Source organism: Notothenia rossii (assembly GCF_949606895.1).
Source record: "Notothenia rossii genome assembly, chromosome: 10".
Taxonomy (NCBI): Eukaryota; Metazoa; Chordata; class Actinopteri; order Perciformes; family Nototheniidae; genus Notothenia; species Notothenia rossii.
The window spans coordinates 60,730,814-60,751,466 of NC_136908.1; the positions used below are offsets into that span (position 1 = coordinate 60,730,814).

Below are 20,653 nucleotides of genomic sequence, written 5' to 3' on the forward strand. Positions count from 1 at the left end.
TGGGAGAGAGGGGGGAGTGAGTGAGAGAGAGAGAGGGAGAGAGAGAGAGAGAAGAGAGGGAGAGAGTGAGAAAGAGAGAGAGGAGAGAGAGATAGAGAGAGAGGGAGAGAGAGAGAGAGGGAAGAGAGAGAGAGAGAGAGAGGGAGGGAGGGAGGGGGGGAGAGAGGGAGGGAGAGAGAGAGGGGGGAGGGGGGGAGAGAGAGGGAGAGAGGGGGGGAGAGAGGGAGAGAGAGAGGGAGAGGGGGGGAGAGAGAGAGAGGGAGAGAGGGGGAGAGAGAGAGAGGGAGAGAGGGGGAGAGAGAGAGAGAGGGAGAGAGAGAGAGGGAGAGAGAGAGAGAGAGAGAGAGGGAGAGAGAGAGAGGGGGGGGGGGGGGAGAGATATCATAGATACGTTATGAACGCACGTCTCTTTCACCTTCCCATTTCAACAAGTCCTGAAGTGTGACCGTATGATTAATTATCTCATCACTCACCAGTGGGGGTCCGGACGGCACCATGGCTTTGAGCTCAGCTTTGACCACAGGGGGAGCGCTGTTCAGTTTGGAGGCGGCGTGGTCGATGAAGAGCTGCACGGTCACATCGTCCAGCGAAGGGAACGGAGTTTGACTCAGAGAGCTGATCTGGCTGCTCTCTGACGGACGCTGGATTTTGTGCATCGCTACAGCGGGGTAAGGATTCTCCTGGAGAGAGAGGGAGGGAGAGAGAAGGAGTAAATAAGGGGAGAAGTGGTGAGTGTCAGGAAAACATAAAGAAATCTGAGCTGAATGAGACAAGAAGGTGTCCAGGGTTCCTACAGGTTTCACCGACTCAAATGTAACCCTCCTATTGTCTTCGTTCCCCCCCCCCCCCCCCTTACCCCTTACTTTGGTGTTCGCGGTCAAATTTGACCGGTCCTGTTTTAACTGCTATTACATTAACATAAAAACCATTAATCATCACCACATTTCATTTAACACCTTTAAATACTGTATCAGACTACTGGTATACATGAACAACTGCAGTAGATATACAAAGAACAGACACTGAACATGTATTGCGTGTGCCAGGTGTGATCCATGTGGGGGGAGGGGCACATAAGAGCGGGAAATTTGTCAAATTGTTCTGTGTGTGTGTGTGTGTGTGTGTGTGTGTGTGTGTGTGTGTGTGTGTGTGTGTGTGTGTGTGTGTGTGTGTGTGTGTGTGTGTGTGTGTGTGTGTGTGTGTGTGTGTGTGTGTGTGTGTGTGTGTGTGTGTGTGTGTGTGACAGTGTGAGCTCCTCTGCCAGGGAACCGGACCAGGAACACCGTGGGTGTTACAAAGTTGACTAAATCATCAAGTGGTGATCAGCAATGTTATATGTTCAAATGTCTACTGTGAAGGATATCATGAATCGAATGTAAAACAAAAAAGTTATGATTGATGAAATTAGTAAATCGGTCAGATTTGACCCGAACACAACAGGAGGGTTAAGACTTTTTAAAACCACTTTGAATAGAATTTAAGATCTATTTCACAGCACGAAAGTATGAAGGAAACTTGCTATGAAAGAAGAAATACGTTCCGTAATTACAAAGTAAATGTATTCACGTTCAACATAAGAACGATGACTGAACATAGCGTGTTAGACAAAAACCATGTTATTACTTATGAGAGATGAGGGGAGAAAATCACCCCTTTTTTCAATTTGTACCTTTTTGTATACGTTATACATATTTTTTATATAGCAAATATCTGTTATTCTTTCTATTTATATATATAACTTTATATCTCAAGTCTTTGTAGTGTGGATTTACCTTTCCCAATAAAGATTATCGTTATTATTAAAGGATAAATGGCGAAAAACAAAAGTCTCTTGAGGAAATCCTCAATAACAATATAATAAGTATTCCTTGAGAAATGCTCGCTTTGTTTTGTGTTTTTTTTATCATACATTTTTGAAGAGCAGCTCGGCCAGCTCCCTGACGTGGTTCAGGACTTTCTGCGGACACGTCTCCTCCTGTCGTATCCGCTCAACATGATTGGCTACCAGCTGTGGAAACAAAGCAACATTTCAACCTTTTAATATCCGAGCCACGTGTGTTTAATGAAAGAGCTCCAGCTGTGCGGACAGACTCACGTCGTCGAACAGGTCCGTGGCTCGGTAAGGAGGACCTCTCTCCGACACGAAGCCGGCGAACGCCATGCCGTCCAACACCTTCATCAGGAAGTCGTCCTCCGTCAGCGACCTCTGACCCAGGAAGGCAGCCTGAGGGAACAGTAACACTGATGTGATGAAGCTTCTTTCAGCTCGGGCACTGACCTGTCTCCAAACCCCTTTCAGACCCTTCTGTGCTCCAAATATCTGGAACAAACTCCCAGTAACCTGCAGGTCCGATGTGACTCACTACTTTTATATCCAGGCTGAAGACTTTTCTTTTAGCCGCTGCTTTTAATTGATATATTCACATCCTACACGGCACTGTAACTTTTATCCATGTGTGTTTTTTTAATGTTTATTTTATTATCTTTGCTGTTTAATGACTCTTTTGTAAAGCACTTTGAATCGCCATGTGTTGAAAGGTGTAATATAAATAAACTTGCCTTGCCTTTCATACCTAATGTAATACAACGCTTAATGTATTTACATTACTCTGAGGCAGTGGTTCTCAAAGTGGGGGGCGCTTTGAAAGAAAATCATAATTTGAAATATTATTGATTCGAAAATAATATGATGCAGTACCATTACGTCTGGGTCTCAGTGTTTCATTAAAGCTCGGCTCTGTGTGTGTGTGGAATGAGCCATTTTGTGTGCGCGAGCGAGTACCGGAGATCGTTGTTGTTAGCTTCTGGTGCTAGCGAGCTACGCTAACGGATATAAGGAGTTTTTTCAACAACAACGTGGAGGAGAGTCCTCTCCTGTCAGACTGAGAGACTCAGTGAGCTAAAGGACTCTCAGTGTTATCTCAGTGGGTCTCAAACGTTTTGGTCACCATTTATGTAAACAATTATTTCCGAGGCACACGTTTATATGATCATATAGTTATAAAAAAATAAGAGAATAAATGAAAAACAGGTATGAAATACTATATGACAGTAAAAAAAGAATAAAGTTTAAAAGGGTGATTTGTAAAATATCCATAAAGAAAAAGTAAATCTGTTTACAGTTGTGTTTCATCTGGGTGTTGAGAGATGTATCCATAGATCTCTTCATGTTGCTCTCAAAGTGCACCAGATTGATGCTTTTAACTTCAATATTTAAAAATAAATCTTCCCGGGGGAGCTTGCACCCGGACCCCCCTATGTGAGGTCCACACACCACCTATAAAAATAGCACTTTACCCCTGCTTACACCTATATGCCGTGAGCTGATTATCGAGCCTTCATTGTAACAGTCGCGGGTACACTGTATAAACCGGTACATTAATGGGAAACACTAAATGTTTGAGCACCCTCTATGAAACGTCAAGCTACCCCACAGCACCCCCAAAATAAATCTCTGGCACCGCCACTGAGCCTGACTTGTGTTGGGGGGTCCCAACTTTTCTTTTTCTCCAAAGGGGGGGGGCTGACAGAAAAAGTTTTAGAAACACTGCTCTGAGGATATGTACCTCAGAACTTCTTACTCTTATCTTAAATGAATCGGGTCCAAATATTGTCTCATGTCCTTCCCTTATTGTCAAGCAAAGGAGTGCATTGGTGATGTTTTTTTATCGTGGCTGACATGAAATATAAAGAAAATGGAAATCTGAAGGTGAAGTTAAGAAAATGTACATCTAAAAAAACAACAAAAAGAGAGAGACTGGAACTTGTTTTGGTAAAGATGACAGAGAAATAATCAATAAAGGGCCGTAGACTAAGTTTTGTACGTGCCTAACCAATCAGAGTATGAACACTTCGGACCAAGACATCATTCTCCAGACTTTGTTTGGATAAAAAAACGTCTCTTTTGAAGAAGACACAGATTATTACTGGGAGTTGTTACAACACGCAGTTTTCTTTACGGACCTTATGGAAGCGGATCACGGGCTCTGGGTGGATGCGGATGATGTGTAAACACCAGCGGTAGCCCTGGAAGAGCCGCGCGAACAGCCACAGGAAAACCCCTCGGATCTCCTTATCCTGAAACACACAGTCAAATTAACACACACACACACACACACACACACACACACACACACACACACACACACACACACACACACACACACACACACACACACACACACACACACACACACACACACACACACACACACACACACACACACACACACACACACACACACACACACACACACACACACACACACACACACACACACACACACACACACACACACACACACACACACACACACACACACACACACACACACACACACACACACACACACACACACACACACACACACCAGATTGGTTTTCCTACCTGGATCTTGAGGGCGGAGGGTTGCGTGGAGAGGGGGGGAAAGGCCTGATCAGCGATTTCCAGCTCTGGATCCAAAACCTACAATAAAAAAACAAAAAGCCTCAATCAATAACCATCTCACTGCCTCTTACAGACGTTCTGCTGAAGCTTGATCCTGCTGGATTGTGGGTAAATGAGAGAAATGTAGTGAAAAAAGAAACATTTATTTGCCACGTTTTTGGAGCAAGCATCACAACCATCGCTTTTTAACTTCTCCATACATGTACTTAAAGAAAACTCTTTCTATACCAAACAATAAACTTCATTTTCAGACACTAAAAATGTACCCAACTCTGACAATCATAAAGCGATGACCTTCTATTAGTCAATGTAGTTTATCTGTGCCTTCATTTTATTTTTAATAAACTGAAATAGTTGTTCTTATGGACAGATTGGGGTTATTGTCTTGTCTTCTTAAAAAGTCACAGTCCAGACTGACCCACTGTGGATATATCCAGAACACCATCACGTAATGATACCTTGGAAACAGCCTTTGGTCTGAGGACGTTACATACAAATGAATTCACTTAAAGTGTAAGGAGGCTAAGCCCTGACTCTCGGTTGCTGCCCGAGAATCTGCAGCATCATCGATCAAACTACCTTCCCCCAAACCAGACCTCGATGTTTCAGGTAATTCAATTGAAGACAGGCCGCTCCACAAAACCCCCTGAACAGTTTGACAGTTATCAATCTGTATCGTTTCAGTAAAGAGAAATCAGTCTGACATGTGAGGCTATTACCAGGGTTATTTAGGGGTTTGTTTGCTCCTCAAACCAGTTAACTCCACCACAATCACAACAGGTAGAAAACTACTAAATTAAGGCTTACATTTTACAAATCTGTGAAATCATAACCAAGTGAACGTCTCTTTTTGTCACGTAACTACAAAACAACAGTGTCCAGGTTATAAGTGATAAAGCATAATAGGCATACCAGTGATAGAAGAAGTCTATAACACAAAAAAATGTGGAATGATTACAATGAAATCATTTGAATAAGCTCAGTATTGGCTTTTTAGGCGTTCAGCAGAAGCCCCAGTTACTATGGATACACACAGTAAAAGCGTGCTGTAGGGGTTGTGAACACATCTCGTTTTAATGTGACAGTACGTCTTAAACTAGATTTAGAGATCCCTTTGGATACTCTTTAAGGGTCATAGCAATGACAACCTGGACCAAAAGAAAGGCACCTTCACACACTCTCTATTGGCTTTATCCCCCCCACAAGAAACAAATGACACAGGAGGAATCTAAAGAGAAAAAAATCTATTAACAGGATATCGTTAAGCCCATCACAATGTTGGGTCGTACGTTTCTGAAGCTCGATCTTAAAAAGTGTGTGTGTGTGTGTGTGTGTGTGTGTGTGTGTGTGTGTGTGTGTGTGTGTGTGTGTGTGTGTGTGTGTGTGTGTGTGTGTGTGTGTGTGTGTGTGTGTGTGTGACAGTGTGAGCTCCTCTGCCATTCAGATGGCCGTCTGAATGTGTGTGTTACCATGGCAATGTGACCCCATATTGACGCAGTGAGTAGGAATGGGTACCAAAACTCGGTATTAAACAGCCACATTTTTGGCCTCGCTATGGTATTGATTAGCCCTGACTGATACTGTTTCCAATTTGTTTAGATTTACCATTAAAACATATTAAAAAGATCAGATAAAAATAGCGTTTAAGATCGATAAGCAATATCAGTAAGAATAGTAGAACTGTTCAAATCTTAGCGATAGCCATCTCTAGTCATGACGCTCGTATATTTATAGGGTGAAGGTGGCAGTGTGTGTGTGTGTGTGTGTGTGTGTGTGTGTGTGTGTGTGTGTGTGTGTGTGTGTGTGTGTGTGTGTGTGTGTGTGTGTGTGTGTGTGTGTGTGTGTGTGTGTGTGTGTGTGTTGATCCAACAAAGTGAGACGCAGAATGATGCATTATGGGTCATTACATCCAAACTCATCAATAATTCCAGGTTCATGTCATGGATTTTTTGTGAAAACATTAGAAATAAATCAAAAATCTAATATTTCACTGGATTTTGTTGAGATGTGTTCCACAGAACATACGTGTAAACTCTTACCATCATTTGCAACATGTATTTATGTAAAAATAGCCTTTTATGCAACTGTCGAACTCATTGTAGCTTTTTGTACTCAATGTTTTTGAAAGACGGTAATTTTAGCTTTTAGTAAAGAAACAAAGAAAAGGACATTGCATTCGTTTTACCGCAGATATTTCAAATATGACGATAGTCCGTGGGAAGAGCCCGTCTGATTCCCAAACTTCAGGCTCCTCGCAGCATCCAAACACAAACATGGCCGTGATGCCAGCTTCTGCCTCTCCCTAAATAAACACATCCCACCCTCAGTGATGAACTCCAACCCTGAGCAACCAGCAGAGGGAAAACCATCCCTCGCTTTGGGCCAACGGTTTACCAGAAACAGAGTAATCACATAAAAATGAATCATCGTGTTTTAAACGTGACGATCACGACCGGAGCAAACAAAGGCTATCCAGGAAGGAGTGACTCGAACACACGTGAGAAGGATTTTCCCACAACTGCAATCGAGACAATCCACTGCTGTCTGCGATGTTTGTCCTGATGTCATGTTCGTTTAAAAGATTGAGTTTCTGCGGGGTTTTTTTTTTACTGATTTGTGGAGTTTTTTATTATTTCATAGTATTTTTGACCACGTGTGTCCATCACTTTGTTCCAGAACAACATCAACAACTACTGTCTGTATGTTAGCATGCTATAATGTTAGCATTTCCCTGAAGTACATCCTCCCAAGGCTGCTAGCGTGGCGGTGGACTTTATGTCTGGTTTTCTGGTAATCAGAGCTATAAAATTGAATTCACATCCTCACACATTACAGTGAATAAAAAACAATAGAGGGAGTGAATACTTTTTATAAGCGCTGTATAACTCAATAAACTGACGAGTTATCTTTACTAGTGTGTGCAGCATGTGAGCTGGCAGTGGATGGCGGCGGGGTGTGGAGCAGTGGGTTGTGCGTAGGTGTTGGGATCAGGGGGTCACAGGTTCAAACCCCACTGCAGTCAGCATGTCGTTGTGTCCCTGAGACACTTCACCCCAAATTGCTCCTGTGGGGATTGTCCACAGTATTAAAAGCGTCTAATAAGTAACATGTAATGTAATGGATAGCGATGCTAATGTAATAGTTATAATAAGTTTGAATCAGGAGAACATTTGAAGAAAATTTGCTTTAAAAGATTTTTTTTAAATTCAACAGGCGGCTTTATAATTAAATTAGTTAAAGTGTATCAGAGACATTTCCTCAAAAAATATAAAGTGTTCGAGACTTTGAGGAAATTTATTGTACTGTAGTTATAATATCATAATAAGCTCAAATCAGGGAGAACATTTGAAAAGAAATGGCTTAAAAGATTATAAAAAACATGAAAGGCTGCGGTTTAAATTTCAAATAATTAAAATAAATACAGTATTTGAAAAGGCAGCTTGGATGAAATGATTACATTACATGACATGTCACCTGTTACACACTTTTATCCAAAGCAACTTACATACTCAACACTGTGGACAATCCCCACAGGAGCAATTTGGGCTGAAGTGTCTCAGGGACACAACGACATGCTGACTGCAGTGGGGTTTGAACCTGTGTCCTCCCTGATCCGAACACCATCGCTCAACCCACTGCACCACACGCCTCCCGTGTTTTGTTATGATGATGATATCAGTCATCAAACATTATAAAGTGCTCCAGACACTCGCGGAGGAAATTCCTCGTACTATCCTGTTATATGTTTTTTAATTGGACTGCAAACATAACAATCGGCAGCGTATCCAGTAAAACGATCATAAACCGAGAGCAGCTTCCTGCAGCAGCGCCACAGATCGACAGTAACACCCGCCATGTGTTACAAACTGAAGCAACAAAGGGGGAGGCAGGAAAGAAATGCATGCATTCTGCAAATATCAATTAGAGAATAATGAAGCTGTGAAATCCTTTGTTTACATTCTGATAAAAAAAGCATTTCTCAGAATGGGCCGGCACTGGAGTCCTGGAAGCTGCAATAAAGTGCATTAAAGTGATATGACTGGCTTTGTCTGATATGAACACAATGATGCAATGCAGGAAAGGACCTGATAGGACAGGTTTACTATAACTGTAACGAATCACCTCCGGCTGGCAGAGCAAACATCTCCAGAGTTCATCTTTTGTTAACTGGACTTATAACTCCTAATTTTACATTTATATTTAATTTAATATGCCATTTCTTGCACACTTAATGTCAATACTTTTAGATTGTGTTAGCTGTAAATTGGCCCTTCAATAGTTTCAGTTTAATCAACTTGTATATTTTCTACTTTTTAGTTCCGTTTTATTTCTATTTTGAGATGTTTCTATTTTTTTTATTTCGATGCTGCTGTAACGAAAACATTTCCCCAGTTGGGATAAATAAAGCATATCTTATCTTATCTTACTGTGTGTGAGGGAAATAGGATTTTAATGACAGCCTCGTGGCACCTAAAATAACACAAGACTGAAACTGTCATCATACGTGAAGTAAAATGATTTAACGTGTCGTAAAAACAAGGAGCGCTTCCTTATTGCACTTAAACTACGGTGTGATAAGAACAGGTCTAGCTGGTTTGGAGTTCCCAGATGACTCAAGGCTGGAAGTGCTGCCAGATGGACTTCACCATAGCAGTCTGAATACTGTGAATGAGAGATTTCACATTGTTTGATTTTTAAGAAAGTTGCAAGCATATAAGAAGATGTTTTGGACGCGGTCATTATGGGTAATGTAGTTTAGATTGATAAGCAACCTTTGCAATTATGTATATCCCTATTGTCCGGCAGCGGCAGTTGAAACACTTGTTGTTATATTCCATGGAATTCTCTTAACATCCCGATAGCAATGAATACTTTAAGTGCTTTGACAATAAATCCATAAAAAAATGTCATCTGTGGAAGCCGACCAATCATCTGAGCCGGCCCGGCTAAAGTAACTGGATGGCCTACCTGCCTGTCAGCTTTCCATCTGTGCACAAACTTATCTCGTGCCCTCATTGGTCATGTGCGCGTTCCTGTGTGTTTGAGGAGGGGCTCTGTGAGGAAGTCTGAAGGAAGGGGCAGATTTTTTTCGGCTGCGTACTTTCAAATTCTAACGCACTCCAGCTGCTTTCTCCATTCTTACCTACCCTACCTTTAACTTGTGTTTTAAGCGTTGAACTTACACATCAATTAAATCCACTAATGTAAAATTCAGCTAGACCAAAAACAGTGGGAAAAAAGGCATGAAAAGAACAGCACTACTGGGGGGGTTATTGCTGTATTCTAAGCAACCCACTGGATGTCAATGGGACTTCCCAGTACTCCGTAGCAGTGTGTGTGTGTGTGTGTGTTCAGAGCTCTTACCATGGAGAGCACGGTCTGGGTCTGCTGGAGGATGGGCTCCGGCAGCAGCGAGATGTGGACACACTCTGGGATCGTCACCGTGCCGCCATCCAGGTCAGCGATGATCACGTCCAACTGAAAACACACACACTTTTCATCTCTGCCCAAAGGAACACCGTTGAGATGAGTACGGCAGCATGATTACTGACAACACACACACACACACACGTATCATTGATCTTGGCCCGGTCTGTAACGGAGCGTTGTGTCAGAATTGGTAGTAAAAAGGCCAGATGAGCATCTTATTAAAAGACGGACGAAGCGTTGCTTAACGGTTCAGCGAGAGTTTACATGAAACGTTATCTTCAACGTAATTAACACTCAGATGCATCCGTAGGGTAGATTATCGTGTCCTCTCCGTCTGATTATAAAAAGCTATTCCCGTCCTTTTGTTGGAGGCTAAAATATCAAACTATTCATTCAGCTTTCGAAACCATGAGTGCTTTATTTAAATCACATTTGATGCGTCGCAGCTGAAAGGGCAGACAGTGCCTGCTGTGATGATTAATGACTGAAAATCGATGTGACCCCAATGTAAGAAATGTAGGAAATATGTTCATTATAACCTTTAACTGGATGTTTTTTATTATAAATGAAATATCCCTAATGTAGGACTTTAAGCTGTGTGACGACGAGGGATGGGTATCGTTAAGGTTTTAACGGTACTGCTACTTTCATCGATACCGCTTATCGACCCAGTCTTTTAACGGTACTTTTATCAGTTCTTTTGGAGAAAAAAATAAGGTTAACTTACTAAACACATTGTGAGCAAAGTGAACATTTCTTTTTAAATACAATGTACTTTAAATTAAATACACAATATTTCACATCCAAAGAAACAACAGTGTTTTAACCCAGGGGTTCCCAAAGCGGGGGTCACGAGATGATTAAAAAATAAAAATGGAAAATAAAAAAAATAAAAATTATTACAAAAAATTGATTTTTTTTAAATTTATTTTTGTTTATTTTTGTATTATTATTAATAATAACGTTTGCATAGACATTTTCAGGGGCGGACTAGCCATCTGTATAATTTCCCCGCAACGAGGTTCCCCCTTTGACAATCCACTAGCAATATAATGTTTGTGTAGCAATAACACATATGACATATCTTTAAATGTCTCCAGTACCGATACAAAGACTGATAACGTCGGAGCTTAACGGTACCACGGTCTTTAATAATTCAGCCCCGGGGCCCCTTTAATACCGGGGCTCGGTACCCCTCCCTAAGGATGACATATGATATAATAATAACCATGTACATTAAGGAGTGAACATGTGGGTGTCTCTGCAGGATGCATTTTCCACAAGAGTCACATTTGTCTTATTCACATTCAAAGTATTATTGCAGCATTTGTGTATCACGTCGTAGAGATAGGAACTCACCAGCTCTTGAGTCTCCAAGCGAAAGACGGAGTTGACCCCGATGATGAAGGGGGTCGGGGTGCTCAGGACTTCTAGAAGTTTCCCCGGCAGGATGGGAACGTAGGTGAAGCTGAGAGGGAAGCAAACAGGAAGGGATTCAGCACCTGACGCTTTTTACGCTGCTATGGACAGTAATGTACATTTCCCAAAGATACTGAAGTGACTGTTATTTTAAATATATTGATTGTTGTGCTTTTATTTATATTTATTATTGTGTCTTAAATTGTGCATATGTATAAATTAGGGATGGGAATTTGAAAGCAACTTTATATTCGATCCCCAAAAAAACGGTTAACCGAAATGTACATATCATATAATTGTTTTTTAAATGTTAAGTTTTAATAATAAATACATTTCCGTTTGTTGTGTAGGACTCTCCGTTAGAGTACAACATTACACATGTTTTTAAAAAATATATATTTTTAATGGCACTATTGGATTAATCCATTTGATAATATGTAATCAATTTCGGCACCCTCCGATAAAAAAAAAAAAGTTACAATAAAAATATTCATAACTCATATTCGAATACCTGAATCATTTCGATGAATCATTCCCATCCCTAGTATAAGTGTGTATGTTGATTGTGTACACACAAACTGAAAGATTGACAATAAAGTCACTTTGACTTGTCTTACTGCCCTGACCGTATTCTTCTTGTATGGTAATGTGTTATAAGCGTACGGTCCAATTTATAGTCACTTTATATATTAAAAGTTTTTAGGTTGTATCGTCAAAATGATACTTATACGGTCTGTTACTGTATGTGTGATTGCACCATCGGAATTTCGCTGTGACGTGACAATAAAGGAATGTAATCTAATGTGAAGTACCTGTATTTGAGGGGGAACATGATGGCCAGCAGCCCCCTGCAGGCGTCCGTCAGCCTCTGGTAGCTGCTGGACAGAAACAGGATCTTATGCTCCGTCAGCGCGGCGCAGAACAGATACAAAACGTTCACGATGCCTGAAGGGAACAGGAGAGGGGACAGGAGAGGGGACAGGAGAGGGGGAGGGGACAGGAGAGGGAACAGGAGAGAGGAGAGGGAACAGGAGAGAGGAGAGGGGGCAGGAGAGGGGACAGGAGAGGGGGCAGGAGAGAGGAAAGGGGACAGGAGAGGGGACAGGAGAGGGGACAGGAGAGGGAACAGGAGAGAGGAACAGGAGAGGGGACAGGAGAGGGAACAGGAGAGGGGACAGGAGAGAGGAGAGGGGACAGGAGAGGGGACAAGAGAGTGAACAGGAGAGAGGAGAGGGAACAGGAGAGGGAACAGGAGAGGGGGCAGGAGAGGGGGCAGGAGAGGGGGCAGGAGAGAGGAGAGGGAACAGGAGAGGGAACAGGAGAGGGGACAGGAGAGGGAACAGGAGAGGGAACAGGAGAGGGGACATGAGAGGGGACAGGAGAGGGAACAGGAGAGGGAACAGGAGAGGGGGCAGGAGAGGGGGCAGGAGAGGGGACATGAGAGGGGACAGGAGAGGGGACAGGAGAGGGAACAGGAGAGGGGAGAGGGGAGAGGAAAGGGAACAGGAGAGAGGAGAGGGAACAGGAGAGGGGTTAAAGGGAGGGAAGGACAAAACAAATACATTCACACACTGAGCAAAACTCTCCTTCTCAGACAAACGTACGTCTCGTTTGTTTTTTGATATATTTTGATGGCACCTTAAAAAGAAAAGGATTAGCTCTACTCATCTCATCGCACCTGTATAACACAATAAAGGATTCCATTCTAAACTCTGATTGATGTTGCGTCCCTAAATGTTGTTTTATTGATTGATTTTAATTGGACTTATCTTGTTTTTCTTACCTCTGCTAAGTGCCTTTAAGCACCTGATGAAGCGCATGATAAATGAAACCATTCTTATTATCACATTAATACGGTTTCCTACGTCCATCACTTTTACTGTCCTCAATAAAAACAATATTCTTATAAACAATATTTGTGGATTTAAGAATGTCCCCAACATGATGCCAGTGTAAACAGTAAATGGGTTCCTACCATTGGAAGACTCACTGTTTACAAAGCAAAACAGTGACATTATTTATTATGTGTTTTTATTTGATTTATGTTTTATTCATCAAGGATATTTCGTTGTTTTTTTTTATTATTAAGTGAATTGCGCTTTGAAAAGGTTTATTTGCATTATTATCAGTGGCATAAAATTATCTTTAATTGACAATTTCCCAATGTTTTCTAGGTCGCTATGCAGGTAGAACATTACGAGTTTTTGTCGGTGGTTTACTTTTAATTTTTTATTACTAATATGGCAAGCTCTAGAAATCTAATTAGACAATAACAAATAATAATTAAAAGTTTTTGTCGTGGGTTTTTTTTATAGTAAAGGATGGGAAATGAACCAAAAGTCCAGTAAATGAAAGGAAATATTTGAACAGTTATAGACCCTTTGATCATTACAAAATCTGATGTGTAGAAACTTCCAGCTGAATTACCGCATGTATCCTAATCAACATTTAGCAAATACATTTAAGTTAGATTTAACACCTTAATCTGAATTAAACACTATTTAAAAGAGTGTAGCATTAATTCCTAATTTCTCATAACCATACCGAGCTGTCTGAAGAGCTGCGCCACGGTGCTGCCGCTGACAGGAAGTGCGTCATCGATGGGAGTCTGGATGACTTGCCGGTCGCCAGCACCTAATGTGATCGTTCTCTACGGGTCGAGAGAGAGGGAGAGAAAAGAAGGGTTTAAAAAGGGGAGGTGAGAAACCCAGAGAACATCGGGTGCTTCTTCTTCATATTCTTTTTTTTTTTAATCAGGGGTTGAGAGTGAGGTGTAATCACAGGTGAGCAGCGTGAGGCAGCCACAGAGTGACGGGGGATCCCAGAAGCTTAGCAGGTACATCACAAATAAAACACACAAGCCATTCCCACCTGATCCACGAGTCGTTACGCCACACGGCAGGTGTCATGCGCTGGAGATTTTCCACGGCAGTGTAATGTAAGCGCGGGTGGAAAGCAGATTGATCAGAGGGAAGCTGTACGGATTATTCATTTCGGGCCGTGAAGCGTGTCCTGGAGGAAAATGAACTTCTAGGAAAGGTTGGAAAGTGTCTTTGTGTAAAAGCACAGATGCTGCTTATTACATGGATGTAATCCTGGATATCTGGTATCACTACTCTGCGTCTAATAACTACCATTAAACAAATTGACCTGAAGTTCACTCTGCTCCAGACAAAACCAATCGATATTGACTCGTGTGGTTTGGATTAAAAACCTGAGAGGAAAGGGGAATCATTTGAATGTAAATCAATAGAATTCGAGCACAATAATACAGCATGGCAGCACAATATTGAAGCACGATCACATGACACCCGGTCACAGTACACCTTGTGCACAGGATCTCTGATAAACATGTTATTTCACCCTAGAATGTGTAAGAATAAAATGTCAGGGAATGCTTTATAAGCCCTCGTTTTGCACAAGTAGTGGCCACATAAAATCTGGGTTTTAAGTAGAGATGTCCCGATCCGATTTTGAAAATCACCTGATCGGCTCCGATCCCCGATCACGTGATTTTCAAAAGATCGGAATCGGGAGGAAAAAAATCGGGGATCGGGATTTTTTATTTTTTTATAAATACTTTTTTTTAAATGTTGTATTCAGTGTTACAAAACAAAAATGACCATGTTCAAGTCTTAAAGTCATCCTGAGGCCTTAGTTTTGGTTTCAAATTACAGAACATCATGGATGTGTTGCTTCTTTGGGGCTTGTTTTCATAGACCTGCTTATTTCTCTCAAATCTGGCAACAGAGTGGGCGCAGTGTGTAATTGTAGCAGTAAGCTAACGAGTGCTTTATTTTGTTTTGATCCAATGCTGCACAACTGAACTGATCCAATGCTGCTGTGAAAGAAAGAAGCTATATCCATGTTGGATAGAATATCCAATTTAAATAAAAAAATAACCTTAAGGGACAACTTGAATGCATTGCATAAAGATCGGATCGGGAAAAATCGTTATCGGCAAATTGTCAAAATCAAATGATCGGAATCGGATCGGGAGCAAAAAAAGGTGATCGGGACATCCCTAGTTTTAAGATAATGAAATATCCCAGACCTTGACATGAAATGATTTCTCCTGGACTATTTTGAGCAGCAGTAAAAACCAGAGGTGTAGTTCTAATCTGTATCTTGCCAGATGCTTCACCATTGTTCCCAGTCAGGGTGGCTGTGTGCAGCTGGGAGGTGGAGGACAGTGCAGCTGTATTTCATGCTCTCTACAGCAGCAGCAGCAGCAGCAGCAGCAGCAGCAGCAGCAGCAGAGGCGAGCAACTCAATCCTGTGATCCAACATCTGATTATTAGCTGTGTTGTTATTCATCGTTTGGCTTTAATAATAAGTGGGAATGTTAACGCTAATGCTAACAAGAAATGTCTTTATTTCCTATTTACATAGCTGCAAAAGCTTCTATTAAATTTGGTCAATTAAAAGCAGCAAATATAGAGGAAAAATCCACTATTTAGATATTCAATTAATTGTTAAGTACTTAGTAGTAAAATCTGAAATTGCTGTTTTCTGCTTTTTATGGATTTATTTTCTCTGTTTTATAGTTTCAAATAAAGTCAATATCTCTAGGTATGGTCCGATAACAAGACTCTTAAAGATGGCACGTAATGGATGTACGTTTGACACTATTTACTAAAACCATGTATGACTGATAATGTATATCTAATGCTAACAGGAAGGACACAGTTATTAAAAACAACTCTAAGTTGATTGGACACCATTAACTTACACCTTATTTTGATTAGATGGGAGACAGTTGAGAAGTTATAGGACCTTAATGATCAGTTGTTGGTCACATATTGAGTTTGCATCAAAGCGTTTTGATTGGTTCTCCTGCAGTGAGGAGGCGGGTGTGGACCGGCTGAGGGGGGATGGTGACAGAAAAAAGGAAGCTACGATTGGTAAAGAGAGGAGAATGAAGTCAGGCCGGCGTACCAAACTCTCCTCCGTCTCCTCCTGGCCCGGCTACACACACACACACACACACACACACCATCACACATACCCCGCAGGATAAGACACAGGTTAGAAAAAAACCGGAGGGAGGGCACAGAGAATCCTGGCTGAACAACGATGAGGCGATAATGTCTTGCAGTGCAAAACAAGGAAGCTGCACAAACATGAACTGCAGGATGACGGCTGTGTACAAAAAAAACATCGGACACACACACATGCAAAACAAAGTGTTGTGTGTATTGGCATTCAGCAGCACAATGACATCAACAGATGAGTTTCATGACATTCTACTTCTTAAGAAACAACAGGAGACATAACGTTAGGCTGATCCATCATATCGTTTGTAGAGGGGGGTATGCAGACTACATGTACTTGACCCCACACACACACACACACACACACACACACACACACACACACACACACACACACACACACACACACACACACACACACACACACACACACACACACACACACACACACACACACACACACACACACACACACACACACACACACACACACACACACACACACACACACACACACACACACACACTGCACATTATCCCACTAATAACAAGGTTAAATACCAAATACAGTGCCAACTTGATTCACAATATTTAAATGATCGTACTTTTCTTCTGCTAAGAAGAAATCAATTTGAAGAATTTCAGTCCAGCCCTATATTATTATATATATATATATAGGGCTGGATATATATATATATATATATATATATATATATATATATTAAACACAGCTTACGAATACTCGATTCTGATTGGTCAATTTGGACATTCAAGATGTCTGTTAATTCTTAATAACAGACCGTTGCTAGGGAGGATCAAGGGACTATGTGCAGCCATATCAATCCGCGGAAAGAAGTCCGGTCGATTTAACGTTAGCTGTGCACAACAAACATTAGTTTTTCTCCATCACGAAACACCGTGGAATATATTTTGAATATTAATTTTTGTATTTGTGGAGAGCAGAACACTTACACACATGTTTTTATGTATGTATTGTATGCCCCTTGTAGCACTTTGGGGTTGCTTTTATTAAGGAAAGATGCTTTACAAATCAAATGAATTATTATTATTATTACGACTACATCAGGGTTGTCCAAACTGCGGCCCGTTGCCCATTTTGAATAGGCCCTCAGCAAACTCTTACGGCCCGTCCACACAGCAGCGTGCGTTGAAGCTTGCCGGCGGGCGTGTCTGAAACTCGACCAACAACCAATCACATGAATCTCCCGCCCCTGACACACAAGCAGCGGTTTGATTGGCCAGAGCTTGTATTGGCATATGATTCGATTGGCTGACGCTTCTGCCGAGGCTTCAAAAGTTGAACATTGCTCAACTTTTGCAGCGAGCCACGCCAGCAAAGCTCCGCTTCCCTTCCCACAATGCAGTTCGGCGAAAAGTGACTTCAACCCTTTCAAAGTGAATGGTATAGCTTTCAACGCACGCCGCTGTGTGGACGGGCCGTTAAAGTATAATGGAATATGGTCCACACCTGAAACTAAGCTTGTCTTATACTGTACTTCTTAAATATATCTACACATATATGGCATGTGTCAATGAGCCCATACATTCAGTCCAATAAAGATGAGAACATTTTCTAACAAATCTTAGCTGAGACAAAAAGCCTAAACTTATTTCCAAAAACAAGCTTGAAATAGACCCTTCATGTTTCCACTTATTATCAGAAATCTGAGGCTTCTGCTTTAAGGGATGAGCTGCAAACACAATACATGAAACCATCTGGAGAGCTGAGATGTAGGCTGTTAAAAGCATCATCAATTATCAAATGTTGATTGATTTTGCTAACTTATAACTTAACTTATGAGGCAGTATACCTCTAGTGAGAGTGTTGACACCCCTGCCTTACGTATTAGGGCTGAACTGAATTTCTTTAAATGAAGGTTTACTTGTATTCCTCTGAGACACATAAGAATAATACAGATACTTTAACCTGCTGAGTAATATAACGCTAACTATTTTTAGTGTTACCATGACTAATGTCTAGTGGCAAAGGTACACTCACCGTCACATTGCTCGAGTTATTGTGAGCGCGTGTGTGTGTGTGTGTGAGCGTGTGTGAGCGTGTGTGAGCGTGTGTGTGTGTGTGTGTGTGTGTGTGTGTGTGTGTGTGTGTGTGTGTGTGTGTGTGTGTGTGTGTGTGTGTGTGTGTGTGTGTGTGTGTGTGTGTGTGTGTGTGTGTGTGTAGGAAAGTAATGACAGACATTTAGCGTGGCTGATAGGAGTCCCGTGTGATTTAACGGTGGCAGGAATGTGTGTAAGTGTGTGTTGCTGTGTGCTTAGTGTTAGAGACACAGAACAGTTTGTCCTTAAAGGGATAGAAGCAGGCGTCAAGAATCAGTGTGCGTGTACACGTGTGTGTGTGTTTGATCGAGACAACATGGAATCAATGCTTGTTTGTGTGTTCACATGTGCATAAGACTCGTCTGTATGAAAACTGATAAGATCCGATCCTATCATTCAGCCACTGTGCCGGCCGCTAGGAAGCCATCTGCCGATCCATATGGTCACACAAATACTCAAATACAACCTGTGTGTGTGTGTGTGTGTGTGTGTGTGTGTGTGTGTGTGTGTGTGTGTGTGTGTGTGTGTGTGTGTGTGTGTGTGTGTGTGTGTGTGTGTGTGTGCGTGCGTGCGTGTGTGCGGGGGTGTGTGTGGGGGTGTGTGTGTGTGTGTGTGTGTGTGTGTGTGTGTGTGTGTGTGTGTGTGTGTGTGTGTGTGTGTGTGTGTGTGTGTGTGTGTGTGTGTGTGTGTGTGTGTGTGTGTGTGTGTGTGTGTTTCAAGTATTCCAGTGTTTTCAAATGTTTTTATACATTTTTTGTTGGACTGTTTTTTATTTTTTGCCTCTTAATGTGTGTCTATATATGTTTACTTAAGTGGGTGTTCAGGTGTGTATGTATATATTAGCATATGTATATATTTTATATATTCTTATTCTTGGGGACAGTGAGAAACAGAATTTTTATCTCTGCGACGATAAAGTTGACTTTGACTTTTGATAATCATTGTTTTAAAGGCTGCAACGACTCAGGTTTATGACAAATATAAGGGATGAAAAAAGTGGAATGTTTCAAATGATGTGTGGAAACTTTTTCAATCACAAAACAAACAAAAAAAGCAGCTTCAAAATAGATCAAGCGCCATCAATCACGCATGATTTGAACTGAGTGCAAGAACAAAAACACATTCCTCAGAAGGAAAAAACGACATCCAGGCTGTTATCAGATTATCAGAAAGAATCAATAACATTGAGCTGGTTGTTGATTGGTGAAGCCGAGCGGGAGTTACCTGGAGACAGGCCAGCAGCCAATCACACGCCTGAGGAACCTTTACTAAACTACAACCTGGAGCCTCCTCTGTCTGTAACACAGAGGAACCAGCGCACAGGGGGGTGTAAATCACACACACGTTATAACATCTGGAAAGCACAGTCCCTTCCTTCTTATGTGTGCACACCATGAACATGAATGTGTACTTGGAAAAAAGCAGATTCTGGAGATATTGTAAAAGAAAAAATATATGATTTCAACAAAAAAAATGAGAGAAACAGAAAAAAGGGAGAAAAATGTATAAGAAAAAAAAAATGTTTGAATAAATGTTGATTTATCTGGTAATTATCCAAAGATTTCAACACAAAAACAACACGAGAACAAGTATTAATCTAAAAAATAACAAAAACTCAAACATATTTGTTTAGTTTATCCGGTTATTAATAGAAGGACTGTCGGTTTCTTATTGGGTCATGCTTATAAAATGACCTGATGTGTGTCTGTTATGCAACACTGAGAAAAAAGGCTATGTGTTTTCCAAAGATGTGAAATAAGCGATAATGGAAAAGAGAATTTGCTTTCCACTCGAGAGTGTGTTTACAAGACAGCAGGGGATTCTGGGACGGCTGCAAACCCAGCTCTAACCCCTCACTCTGAAGATTCATCAATTATTCAATAATGCATGCACGGAGAAATGTGCAGGCACTTAAGAAGCAAACTACTGTTGCTCTACACGTATACATACATACATACATACATTAAGCATGAGGGTGCCTGACAGCTAATACTTTGTACCAAACTAACACTGATGCAAGTTCAGCGATGGCTGCAGAACATGCTGTATTACCGCCGGCTGAAGAAGCTCCACTGCTGAGCAACGCAAAAAAGGAGAGAATCCCACCTGGCAAAGCATAGGGGATGAAATTGGAGGAGGGTGATGCAGTGTGTGTGTGTGTGTGTGTGTGTGTGTGTGTGTGTGTGTGTGTGTGTGTGTGTGTGTGTGTGTGTGTGTGTGTGTGTGTGTGTGTGTGTGTGTGTGTGTGTGTGTGTGTGTGTGTGTGTGTGTGTGTGTGTGTGTG

At 41.5% G+C, this 20,653-nt stretch overlaps 1 protein-coding gene across 1 annotated transcript in view; it reads right to left on the reverse strand.

The window, feature by feature from the left end:
- Positions 1-19,836, reverse strand: part of LOC307022801 (uncharacterized protein) — a 30,676-nt gene extending 10,840 nt beyond the window's left edge. Inside the window, exons 1-11 of the mRNA XM_079655693.1 lie at positions 19,594-19,836; positions 16,235-16,264; positions 13,841-13,946; positions 12,109-12,241; positions 11,237-11,345; positions 9,812-9,925; positions 4,388-4,465; positions 3,964-4,077; positions 2,096-2,224; positions 1,910-2,008; positions 405-680 (exon numbers count right to left, since the gene is read on the reverse strand). Coding sequence (XP_079511819.1) covers positions 405-680; positions 1,910-2,008; positions 2,096-2,224; positions 3,964-4,077; positions 4,388-4,465; positions 9,812-9,925; positions 11,237-11,345; positions 12,109-12,241; positions 13,841-13,946; positions 16,235-16,264; positions 19,594-19,770 — 1,365 coding nt within the window. The 5' untranslated portion in view covers positions 19,771-19,836. The remainder of the gene's footprint in view (positions 1-404; positions 681-1,909; positions 2,009-2,095; positions 2,225-3,963; positions 4,078-4,387; positions 4,466-9,811; positions 9,926-11,236; positions 11,346-12,108; positions 12,242-13,840; positions 13,947-16,234; positions 16,265-19,593) is intronic.
- Positions 19,837-20,653: the final 817 nt, after the last annotated feature.